The following is a 17,557-nucleotide window of genomic DNA, read 5'->3' as shown; positions in this document are numbered from 1 at the left end:
ATTTTTAAATAAAAATTATTTAGTTTCGAGCTAGCTAAATTATGAGAGCATATTTCGACATTTGGCATAACTAATAAAATATGTATCTATTGAAAACCTTGCGTTTTGTATTGTAGTTAGTTGTTAAAAAAAATTTTAAAGTGGGATTAGGATTAAAGAACAATATTTATAGAAATGATCGATCTGATGTCGATAGAAACAAATAAAAATTTATCAATAATAATATTTTCTTCTCTTATTTTTTTCAAAGGAACAGAATATTCTGATTATTTATATTTAAAAAGTTATTTATTTTTTTTATGCCATTCAAAATTGCTCGGTTGACATTTTTAGTATTTAAGGAAAAAGATTAGTGATGTTATTGAGCCGATTTTTAAAAAACTGCTAACTCAATATTTTAGCAAGAAAAATATTACCTAAGCCTCAAGATTTCGCTAATAGATGTCCAAACATTTGTGCCACCTAAGAGAAAAAAACTTCGAGATTATGTAATATTTTAGTGGATAAAATATTAAATTAGAAATTTTGGTTCAAATCAAGCCGTTTAATAGTAAGAAATGATATTAAAAATATGGAAATTCTTCTTTCGAATTCATATTTCAAGAAAATTTTTAAATTGTTTTTTTTGCTCCGACCGAGATTAGATTATATATTTTTTAAAATTATTATCTTTATATGATGGGTGCTAAAATCATTATTTTTTAAAAAAAAATCCTTCCAAAAAAAATCTCCCGAGGCTAAATTATTAATATGGAACATGAGTTAATCTTATTATATACTTACATCTATTTTATAATTTGTTATGTTAAATTAGCAATATTGAATTGATCCAAAATAAAGAGTATTATATATTTACCCATTTTAAGATAATTTAATATAATCTGTGGAGTATACTTATCAGAGACCTGCAGGCCCGGTTCGGGAAATTTTTTTTAAATACCCGGGCCGGGTCGTATATTTTAAAACTAAATATTTTAAATCGCTCTTATTACCTATGAAAATTAAAAATAAATATAATATATTTTTAAAGAATCAGGCCGGGCTTGAAAATTTTCTTTGAAAAAAATCCGGGCCGGGCCGTGCAAATGCTACTACTGCAGGCCCCCGATATTTATATAATTAAAAATGTTTGAATTATTTAAAATTAAATTAAATTTTTTTTTTTACTTAAACTAGAATTAAATTCATATTTATAAACTGCATCTGAATTAACCTCTTAGTATTTGTATCAACAGAATATATAATAAATATTAATTAAACAGAGCAGCAATAATTACAAGAATTTTGATTAAAAATAAATTTTATAGAATAATAAAATAATTTCAGGATAAAATCATTTATTATAATAAAATTTAACAATTAATGAAAACCAGAGTTTATAATGCTCTTCAAAATAAAATAAAATTTCATCTGAATATCTTTTTGAGAATTCTTAAACAAGTATTTGATCAAATTTTGCCTAAAATTTTTTGTGATGTTTATGCATAAAAATATCTTCATGATGAAATCACAAATAAAAATGATTTCGATCTTTAAAAATCTTCAATGTGATCCTCAATCTTCAAAAAATAAATTTTCAATCTCTTTAATAAAAAAAAACTTATTTGCTGAAGTAATTAATGAGGTATATGTGATAAAATGTTTTTTATTTTCAAATTAAAACTAATGGATAAAGTTTTTTTAAAAAAGAATTGATTTAATCGTGCCAAGGTCAACCCTATATATATATGATCATTTCCCAAATTACATATAATATCAGGGTTACATAAAGCGCTCCTGTAAAAAAATTTGTTTAGTCTAAAGAAGCTAATATTTTGGAGAAAAGCAATATTGATAAAAGTCAAATAAAAATTTATAAAAATTTTTTATGATATATAAATTTTATATTGTGATATTTATATATATATCGTAGGTCCTAAATATATATTTTTAATAATAATTGCGCTGTACATTTTATCAGTGAAATTATTTCTCTAATTAAGTTATTATTTCTATTCTAATTTATTTGATTAAAATTTTGTATAATAAAATAATTGTATTAAAAAATGATGGGTCAAATAAATTATTTATAAAAGCAACTTGCAATGTAACTTGATACTTTTTAAATGTAGTTACTTTTGAAAACTAACTTTTAATTCAACCTTATTATATGAGCTGAGATCCGTACCTATTAGTATAAAATGCATATGGATAAAAAAAAATGAGGAGCTAGAGACCCGTAGGCCAAGCCTGAAACTTGGCTCCTAAAATGGTATAATTTTAAAAAATCAGAACCTAGTTGAATAATAAACCAAACCCTGAAAACTATTCAAAATAATAAAATTTTTAAAAAACCCCAGCTAATTTAAAAAGTCTTAATAGCAAAATAACTAAAGCATGGTAAAATAAAAATATTTTAAAAACGGTTAACTCAGTATTTTATCCTGAAAAATATTACGCAAGCTTCAAAGATGGCACAAAGTTTTAGGACATCTATTAGCAAAATCTCGAACCTTAGGCAAATATTTTTCCTGGCTAAAATATTAGTTAGCCGTTTTTAAAAAATCGGCTCAAATGGAGAGATTTTGTTGCACTAATCAAGCTTATTGACACCTGTTTTGAGACCCCTGCGAGGAACCTTTCTTTTGACATTTTGCAGGTGGTCACTATAAAAAAAACTTTAAATAAAATTAATCTTTGTTTTTACCGCATATTGGAAATCAAATCATAATTTATTATAACTTTTTTTTAAAAAAAGGCAATCAATATTTTTAACGATGTAATTTTGGCTAAGGAACTGCTATTATTTTTATAACATTTTAGCTATTTTTTTATATTTATTATATTTTTTTAAATGTAGGTAATTAAGCGAGGAGAGAAATCGTTTTCATTTATTATCGATGTTAATCGTTTCAATATATTGTACAAAATTCGATATTATAGTATATTATGCATATTATATGATATGGTGTAATGATTAGAGATCGGCGCGGCCCGGGGCAAAAAAGTTCGGGCCAGGCCAAACAACGGGTAGGACATAGGGTTGGTAAAAATCGTGATTTTTTAATTTTAAATCGCGATTTAAACCAAATAAAAATAATTCAAATTTTAATTAAAGAATTATAGGCTAAGATTGTAAAATATAGTTTTTAATTTAAGATTAATATTATCTTGTAGGTAAAGGAATAATGTTCAAGGGAACAAGTCAGGAAATTGTTAAAAAATTAAATAATGATATGTTGTAATTTGATATTTTTTCAAATAAAGAGTTGATGATATTGTTGTAGCTGTTGAAAAAAAGAAGAAATAAATTTAATATAATACATCAAATGTCAGTTATTTTCTGACAGGGGAATTAGATTTCCTGGTGGATGGGAGGAAAACGAAATGATCACATGGGTGGTTTTTAGAAAAGAACAATAAATGTTTCTTTGTTTGCGATTTGGAGTGAAGAAGACATGATATTGGATGAAGACGGGATTGATTGGGAAGATTTAATATGTTTTTGAAATAGAATGTTATATATTTGACTAATAAAGAGGATTTGTAGTAATGTGTATTTTATTTATTTAATATTATTAAAAGGATCGTTTTGGATTGTTAAGTTATATTTTTGAGAGGGAAGGGTTGAGAGTAAGGGGCACTTTTGTTTTTTTTCAATAGATATAATACAATTATTTTTTAAAAATTTATCTATCAATTGTTTGCCAAAATAAATTTATTGTAGAATTTTCTGATTCAAATAAAAATGCCAAATGAAATTTAATTTTTCAAACTAAAATGCTATTGCTTAATCTCAACCGGATAAGAATTAACCCAATTTAAAACTCTTAATGGTCGGAAGAATTTACAAAAGTTTTTCACACCTTACATGCTAATAAAAAAATAAGAAATAATCAACTATCCTTTAATAAATGATACAATCAAGCTTAAACTCCTGCACACTTCTTATCCTACCTTTTAAACCTGAAATATCGTTCAAATTTAACAATCAATGAAATGGAAAAGGCAATGGAATACAGAGGGCTTTCTGTATCCACTGACATTTCATCTATCTTTGTAAAGTTTTAAGCAAGATCAGAGCCATTTATTAAAATTATGTTTTCGGATAATATAGTAAAGTAGACCCAAATGAATGGTATCGTTTGGAGTTGTTTACTAGAAGCTTAGGAATCGGTTAGGAACATAAAATAAAATGCATAAAAATTAGTTTTTTTAAATATAGTTAATACAAGATTAAGATATATAGAATTAAGATATACATTTTAGTAAGGTAATAAGAATTAAGAAAATTATAAGTGCAATTTTTATTTAATTTAGATTTTGCTTATCCAAGTCCTTATCTTTCATTTTTGATTTAAATCATTTAAAACAAACTGATTTAAATTGGCCAACCTTAGTCGGACCACAGGTTATATATTTTTATTTATAAAACTTAAAAATTAGACAAATTTATATCTTTTTTCCTATTAAAACTTATATTAAGAGTGGCATCGAAACAGTCTGAGCCAAAAAACATTGTAAAAAAATTCGACGGGCCGGTCCGGACCACACACAATCCACTAATAATGATATTATAATGTGAAAGAGATTGTATGAAAATTAAAAACCAAAGAGGACGTTAACAAAAAAATAATAAGAAACAAGGGTGAAAACGAAAAGCATAGTTGGGTAATAGCTAAAAAGGGGCTGAATCCCCTAAATCTACAACCCTCAAGCATTGAAAAAGTTAATTTATATATGCTATCATCAAAGTAGATATACTTTTTTTTAAATCAGGCTAAGGATGATAATTTTTAGCTAAAAATATCAGGTTTAGCCGTTTTTTTACTCAGCCTAAAAATAGATTAATTATCTAAATATATTGAAAACGAATAAGGTTAATGAGGACTATAGTTGGGTAATTATTATAGAGTTTTAAAAAATATAGCAGATCAAATTTGAAATAAACTAATATAAAATAAAAACGGCCATAATGTTAACGAATTTTCGCGCCTGTAGATCCGGCCGGAAATAGGAGACATTTAGCCATTACCCAATAAAAAATGAAAGGTAGTTCTTCAAGGTATAATATTAGTTTATGCTCAGCGTATAAGTTATTGATGCCTATTTCTCCTCCTTATTTCGTAATGTGACAGGTGGCTATCTGGCTTAAAATATAATCGTTTTTGTGTGTTCATGTCTATGATTATAAAATGTTAGGATGGCAATATATATTATGAGGACGATAATCAATTTTTAAAAAAATAATTATGATTAAGTTTACCACGTTTAAAAAAAGTCATCATTTGAAATCAGAAATTTTAAATATCGGAAATTTATTTTAAAAAAATTAAGGACGCCACAAAAGGACCATCTAATTTGCATAACTATCAAAATATCACATTATATAATATGCATAATATTATATATTACAACATATAAATGAAAAAAATGAGTTTAATAAGGATAAATAGTCAATAATAATTGTGACATTTACATTCACATTTAATTGTTATCATTAAACCTTGAATTTTTAAAGTTAAAATTACTGCTTTATAATTTCGAATATGCAGAGCATTTTGGCAATGTAATCGTTAATTTATTTTTTTTTTCGACGTGATAATTAATATTTTCCAAAATAAAAAAATATTAAGGCAGATAAGATAAAAAATCTAAATTCATTTTTTACGAAGAGAAAGAGAAAAAAAATTGCTACCTCTTTTTAGGCTAAAAATGTTTTTAAAAAGTGACAAACTCAAGATTTTAGCCAAAAAAATATCATATATCACATTTTAAAATATGGAATTTTTTTTTCTTATAAAAAAAAATAATTGTCATATTATTTCCTTGTTTTCTTTAAAAATGGATTAAATAATTAATTTCGAAACTTAATTATTTTTTTTTGCTCTTAACATGATAATAACCTTTTAATACCAGACCAGATGTAAGATATCAAGATGATGTAAAAATCGATAGTTGTTTAGGCGGTTTAGAAAAATACTAGAGTAAAATGATTACTCGAAATGGCCATATATTATCAAGAGCTAGTGTATGGTAGGGTGAGGCCCTACAACAAATTCGTTTTTCGTAGTGTTGTTAAACGGCTCGATTTGAGCCGATTTTTAAAAACGGCTAACTCAATCAATATTTTAGCCAGAAAAATATTGTCTAAGCCTCGAGATTTCATTAGTAAATGTTCAAACCTTTGTACCACCTATGAGCAAAATCTTAAGACTTGCATAATATTTTTTCTAATAAAATATTGAGTTAGCCGTTTTTAAAAATCGGTTCAAAATGAGCCGTTTAACAACATTAATTTTTCGCATTCGATTTTATAGGATCTAATATGAATAGAAATAAATATTATTTTCGTCATTTATGTCAATTCAACTTGCTCATAAAATGGTTTATAATATGGTTCGAGCAGAGTTTAAATGAAAAAAAAAATTGTGATTGTTCAATTTAAGTCACGTCATAATTATTTGAGATTAACGTCTAAATGATCCTAAAGGTTTGAATTATATTTATGTAAATTTATAATATTCTTTGAATAAATTATATATTCTATGTTGACAAAAAAAACATTTTGTATCGGCCAATCAGAATCTGTTTATTTTTTTCGTTATGATTTTTATTATACATTGCTATATATATATTGGAGAACTTGCTCCGACCTATTTTATTCTTTATTATTTATCTTTTTCCTTTTCTAAATCCGACGTAAAGCGCTAGATTGAGAATAAATTCGATGGTAATATATTTCCCATCTTTATCTAAACCCTCTAAGAAAGATCCCTTTCGAGATTAGATAAATCCATGCCAGACATTATTTGATCCCTCAATATATCAGTGACATCTCTACCCATAATTACATTAAACCCATTGATGCAAGTTTATTAACAAATTCCACTAAAAAGATCTCCTTCGGCCATTTTAATATTAAAATCCATAAACATTTTGTGTGGTCTTGTAGGTTTTCTCGCAAACTTCCTTAATAATCCTAAATATGAGGATCTTATCATTTCCGTTGGAAGACCCAATGTTAATTAAAAAGGTGGGGCTTGGAAGATGAATCAAAACGATTTTGATATTACCTGTAGGGTCAGCAGGGAGAATGTCATAGCTGACATTTTATTTAGATTGCCGATCAAGGAAGATGCAACAAATCGATGTTAACCTACCATATTTGTCTCATTGATCTAGATAACAGATGTTGTCAGAGGATAGATTAAGGTAAAATAAACGTTTACTAGTCAAATTCAACAAAGTTGAAGGACAAAAAGTTGTGAGCTTGATCTAATAAATTATTTTAATCGACGGAATGACTAACAGCGGATAGAGATGGTGACCGGGTTTTGAGAATATGGAGCAGTATATTATTGGTTGTGCCGGGTGTAAGACACACAGGCCTAAAATAACTCAAGTACCTCTGTGGAATGTAAGCCATGAACCTTGGAAATTATATATAGACTTAGCAGGACCATTTGAATTTCGTTTTGTTAGCTTAAGTTGCTTCGTGTTCAAAATAAATGGAGGTAGCTAGTTTGAAGATCACCACTCCGACATAATAAGAAGGTTAACGGGGTGGTATGCAAGATTTGGGGTACCAAGGCAAATTATTTCGGATAACGATCCAAAATTCATATCATGAGAATTCCATTTGTTCGGCCAATCAAAAAAATAATCCCAAGGCGAATGGCCAAGTTTCTGGAACAGATGTTTAAAATGCTTCAAGATTATAGGGCCTCTGATTCGATTTAATATTGTTATTATTTTTTAAGATGCTATTCGAAAAAATAAATACTTAGTTACATTATTCGAAAAAAAATATACTTAGTTACATTAAATTTATTTCTGTGCTAGTAATTCTTTGATAGATTCACGGGTATTCAACACTCTACGTTCAATAGTTATCAAATATTGATCATAAATAAACATTTCATCCCAGTCAAACATATTGAATATTTTAATGGAAGAAGAAAGTCTTGAAAGTTGTAAAACCTTGGAAATTTTTATTTGCATACTTGGACAGAGCCCAAAAATCAAGGTTTTTAATATTCAAAAAATTTTTAGATATAATTATGGTTCCTTTTTGTGAACACAATTATGAAATTGTAGTTTTAATTTTATAGTGTTTTAATATTAGTGTTCTAAATTTGATGCTTAATTAATAAAGAAATTTAAATATTTTAAAAAAAATGAGATATGATTGTGATAAAAATTAGGAATCTTTTCCATAAGATGTAATATAAAAAAATTGAAAAAAAAAGTTTTTTATACTAATAAATAATAACATTGTGAGTTGGTTGCGATCTAATTAATCTAAACTAATACCATATTTGTCCAATATTATATTGCTTTCATTTATCAACGAGGAAAATAAAATTAAAATAAATTTAAAAAGGAACTCTTAAATAAATTGAAAAAAAAACAACTTGTTCTTACATTATTTGGAAGTTTTGTAAGAAATAAAAAAACAAAGTACCTTCTATATTTACACAAAAATTTCGACCTACATTTCGATTTGTTTTGGTATCAAAGAATTATATATTATATTATATTTTTAAAAATATTATATAATATATATTGATAAGATGATTTATAAGTTTTTTTTAAAAAAATGAGAAAGAAACTTTTAATTATTAAAAGAGAAACGGTTTTATATATGTCGTATTGGGATATGGTAAGTACTGTTTAACGAAAACGACATCCATTTTTAACAATGTCTAACCCAATATTTTAGCCATAAAATATTAAGTAAATCCCAAGATTTCGTTTAGATGTTCCGATCTGCCATTTATGAGCAAAATCTCCGGGTTCGCGTTATATCTTTTTTGGCTAAAATATTGGGTTAGCCGTTTTTAATTTTAAAAATCGAGCCGTTTAACAACACTATCTCTCGATTTTCTATCATTTACTGATGGCAGTTCTATCGGATGTTTATTCCGGCATCTAACTGTAAGCCCAAACATTTTGACCAATAATCTTTGTGTATTATTTAATTTATATAAATTAGAATAGTTCAAAAGTTTCGTCGTCCATGAATGATTTGAAATCGAGATTCCGGAATCCCCGTGGTTTCTATATCCTAATACAACCATACACATATTTACAAGAGGCTATCCTAAAATATTGTCACATGCTCTATTAATTTTTGGATTACTATACGTATTATATGATCAAATTAGACAAAAATAATAATATATCGAAACGTGGGTAGAGCAAGACCAATCTATGAATGGACAATGCTTGGCTCAAAATTTTTAATTGCAAAAAAATATTAAGTCAAATAAAATAAAAATTAAATGAAGATAAAAAAAAAATTACAAACACATTTAAAGATTGTTAAAATTAGATTTCAATTATCTGATGTTAGATCTTTTGGATAATAAAGTTTAAAAAAAAATGCTCAAGTAAACAAATAGAATTTTTAAAGTAATGTTCTGTTTGTCTTTTTTTGTCTTTTATTTAGCATTGGTTCGTGGGGGGGGGGGAAGGGGGGTTGATCAAATTGTGTATTATGTAGGGTTGTTAAAAAGCTTGACTCAGGTTGATTTTTAAAAATAACCTGTTTAGATTTTGGCCCAAAATAATTTATGTAAGCCTCAATAATTGCAAATAGAGTTCCAAATCTTTCTGCTATGAACAAAATCTCTAGACTTACATAATATTATTTTGGCTAAAATTTTAATCGGGTTTTTTAACAACCCCAGTGTGCACTTAAAAAAATTGAGATTTAAAACTTTCTCCTAAATTTATAATAATAAATTGATACTTGTACAAATTCTGACCCCAGAGGTGTTTACATTTTTTGACAAATTCAGGTTAATTTTTTAAAATAACCTGTTGAGATTTTGGCCCAAAATAATTTATGTAAGCCTCAATAATTGCAAATAGAGTTCCAAACCTTTCTGCTATCTATGAACAAAATCTCTAGACTTACATAATATTATTTTGGCTAAAATTTTAATCGGGTTTTTTAACAACCCCAATGTGCACTTAAAAAAATTGAGATTTAAAACTTTCTCCTCTGAAATTTATAATACTAAATTGATACTTGTACAAATTCTGACCCCAGAGGTGTTTACATTTTTTGACAAATTTTTGCAGGCATCATCAAAATATTAGATGTACAGACAGGGCTGCTTGATAATATTTAAATTTAATCTTAACAGAATTCCAAGTAATCTCTTTTTATTCCATGATGAAGGAATAAGAAATATTTTTGCCCAAAATCAATTTAAATTTTAGCATAATTAAAAACAAAACTTATAACTCTAATTATTCCAAATATCGTGAATTATAAAATCTAAGCATTTAACATAAATTTTATATATTTATTTTAAAAATCAAACATTTATTGAATCATAAATAATATGTTAATATATTGACAAATTTTTGCAGGCATCATCAAAATATTAGATGTACAGACAGGGCTGCTTGATAATATTTAAATTTAATCTTAACAGAATTCCAAGTAATCTCTTTTTATTCCATGATGAAGGAATAAGAAATATTTTTGCCCAAAATCAATTTAAATTTTAGCATAATTAAAAACAAAACTTATAACTCTAATTATTCCAAATATCGTGAATTATAAAATCTAAGCATTTAACATAAATTTTATATATTTATTTTAAAAATCAAACATTTATTGAATCATAAATAATATGTTAATATATATTTAAATGGTATCAATTTTTTATTAATGATCACTGATTATAAGATAAAAGGCAACTATTTGCCCATATAAAATTCCACCTTTAAAAAATTTGATTTAATTTAAATAAAATATATCAATTATTTAACCCTGATTTATTATATTTTCAATAAGAAAATAAATTTGAGGTCAATATTAACAATGTAGTTTATAATTATAATATTTATGTGGAATATATATTTTGTTAAATCAATCTATTTAAGTTATTTTATACTGAAAACTTTTGTAGAATATATTTGCCCTAAGATTCTTAAAGTATTTAAAGTTATCCCACTCATGATTTACAGAGATTTTTTTTACAAATAAATATATGGTATTCTAATTTTGTATTCTTCCTCTCAAAAGATATAAAACTAATGTAGATACACTAATGAACATATTATACTGATTAAGATATATATATTTAAAATATTTATACCATGTTATTATTAAATACTTTTTTATAATCAAGTAAAATGTATAATTTGAAATTGCTTAATTATTTCACTGAAAATTAAGTTTTATTAAAAAATGTGGTATGTTAATAATTAAAATACACAAATTTCTTTAAACATAAGAATAGTTAAATGGCAAATTAATATAACATATTAAATATTATTTTGTAAAGTGTATATTATTTGTATAAAGATATTCACAATAAGCATTCATGACATGAAGAAGAATTTTAACAATTAAATGGTTTCAAATAAAATTAATAATCAATTAAACATAAGAATCTTTAAATAATTCGGAAAAATAAAAAGGTGTAAAATAAAATTACCTGTGTAGAAAAAGACATTTGGTGAAGATGAGATTCAAAAAAGACTAGATAATCAATATAATAAATTTCTATTTAATTTTTAATAACTCGAGTAAAAGAGAGGTAAATATTAATAAAAATCTTATTTATACTGAATTCAAAAGATAATATTTTATAGGCATATATTATAAGGATATAATATATAATTTTAGTATTTACTAATTAAAAATATAAATAATATTAGATATCATTGTAATATAATTTTATTAATATCTTATAACTGCGTTAATTAATTTATATAATTAATTGTAAAATTTTGTGTGATAACATTAAAATAGAACAGATTTATAGAGTATGGATATAATTAACTTTTATTATATTAAAATTCTGAAGCCTTGAATGGACAATGGATAATATTTTTGTGTAATTTGCCGCTTCTAAAAGTATTGATAACCTTTATTATAATTTTTTTATTTATTAATTATTTTATAAATATCTTATATTTAAGAGGATCCATTATTTTGTTAAATTGCGAGGTGGGCTAAGGGGATCTTTCTAAATTTTGAAGGGGGTGAACTCCCCTGCTAAAAAATGTTAAATAATTAGTCAAAAATTTGTAAGAGGAAAAGTTTTTTTTATTTTATATCTCATTATTATAGTCAAACCCGCTTAATTGTATATCGTATAAGTGTAAATATTTTTAAAGGGAAAAAGATCTGCCATTTTGTTAAAATCTACAATGGCACAATGTAAAAATATTTTTTTAAACGAAAATCGGATAATTGACAACTATTGGTTAAATGCGGTCCCATTTATATCTTAACGCTATCATTATCGGATAATTGCGAAGTGGTGATTTTTAAATTGGAGATTAGCTTAGCACTAAATAAAAAATTATTTTTGACTTTACGTCAACCCCTTAAATTCTTAATACCCAATCTGATAGTTTTTTTTTATTTGAGGCCAAATTATCACGTAATTATTATTTTATGCTTAAATTGTTATTAGAAAATTTAATTTTTAGAATCGAAATTATCATCTCGTCTTATAAATAAACCACCAGCAATTAAGAAAATTAGCTTTCCGAACACACTGGCAGCATTATTAATTTGGCTAGCACAGATACGGAGCATAAATTACAGCCAGAATGGCCTTGTAATGCTAGAATAAAATATCTATAATTTTTGTAGCATGATTTAGAAAAAGAAAAAATATTTTACACACAGTCTGCAATGGAAGAGGGAGCACCGATCTTGGAAAGTTTACTTTTTTTTAAATAATAAGATTTATTTAATTTTCTAGAAAGGCATGATAGTGCAGAAAGTGATTACTTAAATGTTATAAACGCATAGGCGTACTCAGTGGGGGAGGGCAGGGGGACAAATCCCTCCCTCTCCAAGCCACAAAATGCAGATGCCGGATATATTTTTCAAAAATATTATTGTTTATATTAATTTATATTTGTTAATATTTATTCGTATCTCATATTAAATATATATTTAATTATATTTATTATCACATTTATCTACTAAGTTATTTTATCAATTAATTTCTATTTCAAGTTTTCCGGCGTAATATTTACTTATTACTTTCAAATTTTTAGTGGCGTAATATTTATCTACCATTTTCAAATTTCTAGTCAAATAATTATTATTTCTGAAACTTCTTGTCCAACAGGAAAAAGAAATTGCAACATTGTCCAACGAGATAGAATCTCTGCCATCAAGCAGTAACAGCTTTTAAGGAGTTAGATGAGCCAATTATTTGCTATTACTGAAATATCACAATGGCCTGAAAGAAATATTTCCTCAGAAGCAAGAAAATTATTGGATTCAATGCTTATTCCAAATTTTATTTCTCATTAGAATGTATTATTTAATTATACAACTATTTTAAGTATTTCTTTTCAAAAACATGACATTGACTTGATTAAGAAGATGAGAATAGCGGAGAGCATTTTATCAGAACTTAAGGAAATTAAGGTTAATGTTGATGAAGACTCGACTTGTAGCAAGGCAAGCTCATCGTTAAAACATTAATATAGGAGCAGTAGAAGAGTATATCTTAAATACAGATACATTTATAACCCAAATAAATGAATTTTTAATTCATCATGCAGCACTTATTAATCTGCAAATATTACTTCCACAAAAGCCTTCCCAACCTTTTTCAGATAGTGATAGAAAACAAAATATTTGTTAGATTTTTATTATCAAGATGTTAAAGTATCTTATGATGCCTTACTAGCTGAATAAATATGTTTATAAGATTAACAATAGTTGATATAGTCCCAAAAAATGCTATGGATGGTCTGCATTATTTCAAACACATTTTAGATTAAATTCCAAATGTATTAAAAGGGTTTATAAACTCTTCCCATACCATTTGCAGGGCACGGCCCGGATTTTTTTTAAAGATTTTTTACGGCCCGGCCTGAGTTTTTTTAAAAAAATTTACAAGCCCAGCTTGGGTGTTTTTTTAAAAAAATTTTGGGCCCGGCCCGGATATATTTAAAAAAATTAAAATACTGTCCAGCCTGAGGCCGGGCCTGCAGGTCTCTGAAAAGGTACAACATCTGAAAGTAGATTGAAAGGTTTGGATCTTTTGAATATTCATAGGCATTTGACGACTAGCAAGGATGAGATAATTGAAAAATTAGCTCAATCACAACGAAGATTGGATTTTACATTGTAAATATATAACATATAAAATATTCCCAAGAAACTTTTTGTGTAAAGGCTCAAAATATTCAAATTTCTATTTTGGGTCATTTAAATGATTCTTTACATATAATTTTTTTATAATTCACATAAATTTAAAATTGTGTAATAGAAATAGTTATTAGTCCTAATAAATTTATGCTTGATATTTTTAAAAAACAATAATATTTCTTAAAAAATTTTATTATCCCCCCCCCCCCCCAGACTAAATTCCTGCGTACGCGCCTGTATAAACGAGATATCCGAACCTGATTATTTACCTAATAAAAGCAAAGCTATGAATGGATATGGCATCTTTATCCACTAAGCATATTCTAACTTAAAGTACCATGATTCATTAATAAGTCTATGTAGAAGACCTGTTTAAACATTCATTACAAATTATCTCAAATTAATTAATTTTATTAAAATTTTATCTGATTCAATATAATAAAGGAATTTAATTTTTCAATTCATAAATTAAAAACATTTCTCAGTGAGTAAAATTGGATTATCTACTATTCATTTTCATACATTTGATTTATTCATCATTGATTGATTCTGATTTATTTAGCAAGTTATACTTAATAAAATATGTGTAATTTTAATTTTTCAATTCATAAATTAAATATTTATAAGTGTTTTCAAATAGAAATTTAAAATATTTCTCAATTAGTAGAATTAGATAATCTACTATTCACTCATTTGATTTATTCATCATTGATTGATTTATTTAGCAGGGTCTACTTACATAAATTAAAGGATTATTAGTTAGCATGTTTTAAGGTAAGGTATAAATATTATATTTCTTGTTACAACTTTTAAGTTGCTTAGCTTTCTATATTAAATTTTGTTGTAATTATTTACAAGAATAAATTTAAGACTTTTAAGTGTTGTAAAGTATACACAACGTTGTAAGATGTAACAAAGACAATATTTATTTTTTATAATTTTATTAAATGTTTCTCTAAAAGAATTGATTGTATAAAATTTGGAAAAAAAATCTTTTTGTGAATTGATTTGTATATTTTGGATAATCTTAAACTTATCAAATTTATAAGAAATTTTTTTTAAATTGGAGAAAAATATTTTTAATCATTTTAAATTTTTTTAAAATAATGCAATATGTGTATATTAATTTAATAGCTTTAATGCTTAGAATATATGTAAATAATATATTATTAAAAATAATACTATTAACAAAAAATATATTTAATCTAATAATTGCGAGAAATCGGATAAGTGCGAAAAAATAAATTTTTCAGTTCAAACACTTCGCATTTAACCGGGTCTGACTGTAACTAAAATAAAAATTTTGATTATTCTCATTTTAATAATTTTTATGAATATCAGAAAAATTTTCAATATAAAACAAGAATTAATAAAAATTATATTCATTGGGGAAGAAAGATTTTGAAATTCATGAGGCCGGCAGGACTCTCAACCCATTGAAATTTCTCTAAAATAGATATTATTGGCCCATTAATAATATTTTAAACTTGCAATTTTCTTTGAAAAATTGATAATCCACATGGTAAGAATTTTTTTGGATAACCGACAATCTCTTTTTAATAATATTAGAAGCTGTTTCAATAAATATTTCTTAAAGTAAATAGCCTGAGATAAAACAATAATGATGATCATTCCAACCAGAGTTTTATTTCTACCTCAAATCCAATTAATGATATTCAACCTAAAGTGCTTACTCATCTTAAAGATTAACATTCGACTTTTTATTCAATCTCTATAAAAAAAATTATAATTTTGAATTAGTGTTGTAATCATGTAATTATAATTATTCTATAAAATCATAATTACATTGTTAATAAATCAAATCATAGTTTTTAGGAAAGGAATCAATAATTATAATAATTACAAAATTTTATAAATTATTTTAATTAAAAACTATTCGATTTTCTGAGTAATTATGCCTATCTTGTAGGTTTAGTGATTAACTGAGTAATGTGATGCTTGTTCTAACAGAGGATATCAACAGTGTTATCGCGATATTCGATGAACTAACATGGGAATATCAATGGTATGTGTGGGTGATCGTCGAATAGTTAAAGTGGACTATGCCACATTGGTTGGTAAAAACTAATGAAATTTTTTGTTGTCAAGTTTGCGTTGATATCTGGCTTACCTCATAGGTTAAAAATATTACTAGTGACTACATCTCATACATCTGAATGGATATTTTTGAAATTTTTGAAAGCCATGAGAAATTTCACATTGATTTTAGTTTTATGATACCATCGACTAGGTTGTGTGACGTATATATAAAAAGGAGGTAATTGGTGATGTTAAACAGTTTAATTTTTAAAAACGGCTAACATAATATTTTAAACTCCAAAAAATATTAGGTAAGCCTTAAGATTTTCTTATAGATAGCAGAAATATTTCCACATCTATTAAAATCTCAGACTTGCTTAATATCATTATAGCTAGAATCTTTATTTAAATTAGATAAATCGAGCCATTCTAAACTAGAGGTAGCGATGTGGATAATTGATGAGTAAATAAATGTAACATTTTAAAAAGTGGGCCAGATCTAATAATTGCAGAAGTCTTGTAATCAGAATGAAAAACAGTAGTTAAAGGTTTGAAGGTTGAAAAAAAATAGAACAAGAAATAGATAAAAGTTTATTACGGAAAGAATCAAATGAAAAGTGGGAAAACAATAAACAATTTCTACGAATTATAAATGAATTATCGTGGTCATCCATAATTACGAATGTTACTTTAAGAACATGGGTTTTTCAAGCTTTTTTTTACCTATGTTCCTCAATATGTAAAAAAAAAGGTATATATTTTTTTTAAGCATTAAATATTTTTATGGGAAATGGATTCAAGATACTAATAATTGATAAATCCCCACAATTATTAAATATAAATAATTTATTGAATGAAGTTATGAAAAAGACAATATTAAATGAACCTAAATAGTAAGGCAAAACACTAAAATATTGTTTTTCACATTAAAATTTTTTAAAAAGAACCATATAAAATATAGACCACCAAAGCACGAACTTGATAATGTCAAAATTTTCCAATAGCAAATTTATAAATAAAATAAATAAATGAATTGGCTTAATATATGTTATTTTAGAGAGATGCCCGAGTAAATTAAATGCCAACTTCTTATCACCATCGACCAATGAACACCTAAATTTTATGATATCCAAGTTATCTGTGCGTTAAAATCATAGATAGATAAAAGTCAGACCTTTAGGCGAATCAAGATGTGTCGAGCAACTTATAATTTATAAGCAATGAAACCGAAGATGGAGCAAGACTAAATTCCGGTGGAGATTATTCCATCTAGTGCTGATATTTATTGAGCTATGGATTGAACATTCAGGTTACTTTGCTCGCCACAAAACTCCGGTGTTCATTAGTTCATGGTAATAAGAAGTTAATCTTTAATCAACAGAGACA

At 25.7% G+C, this 17,557-nt stretch overlaps 1 protein-coding gene across 1 annotated transcript in view; it reads right to left on the bottom strand.

The window, feature by feature from the left end:
* LOC135922211 (serine/threonine-protein kinase TAO3-like) overlaps positions 1 to 11,561 on the bottom strand; it is a 29,923-nt gene extending 18,362 nt beyond the window's left edge. The window contains exon 1 of the mRNA XM_065456627.1: positions 11,442 to 11,561. Coding sequence (XP_065312699.1) covers positions 11,442 to 11,459 — 18 coding nt within the window. The 5' untranslated portion in view covers positions 11,460 to 11,561. The remainder of the gene's footprint in view (positions 1 to 11,441) is intronic.
* Between the last annotated feature and the right edge of the window lie 5,996 nt (positions 11,562 to 17,557).

Source organism: Gordionus sp. m RMFG-2023, chromosome 1, assembly GCF_954871325.1.
Source record: "Gordionus sp. m RMFG-2023 chromosome 1, tfGorSpeb1-WG-v2, whole genome shotgun sequence".
Lineage (NCBI taxonomy): Eukaryota > Metazoa > Nematomorpha > Gordioida > Chordodea > Parachordodidae > Gordionus > Gordionus sp. m RMFG-2023.
The sequence above is the reverse complement of the archived record's forward strand: the minus strand, read 5'-3'. Positions and strand labels throughout refer to the sequence as shown.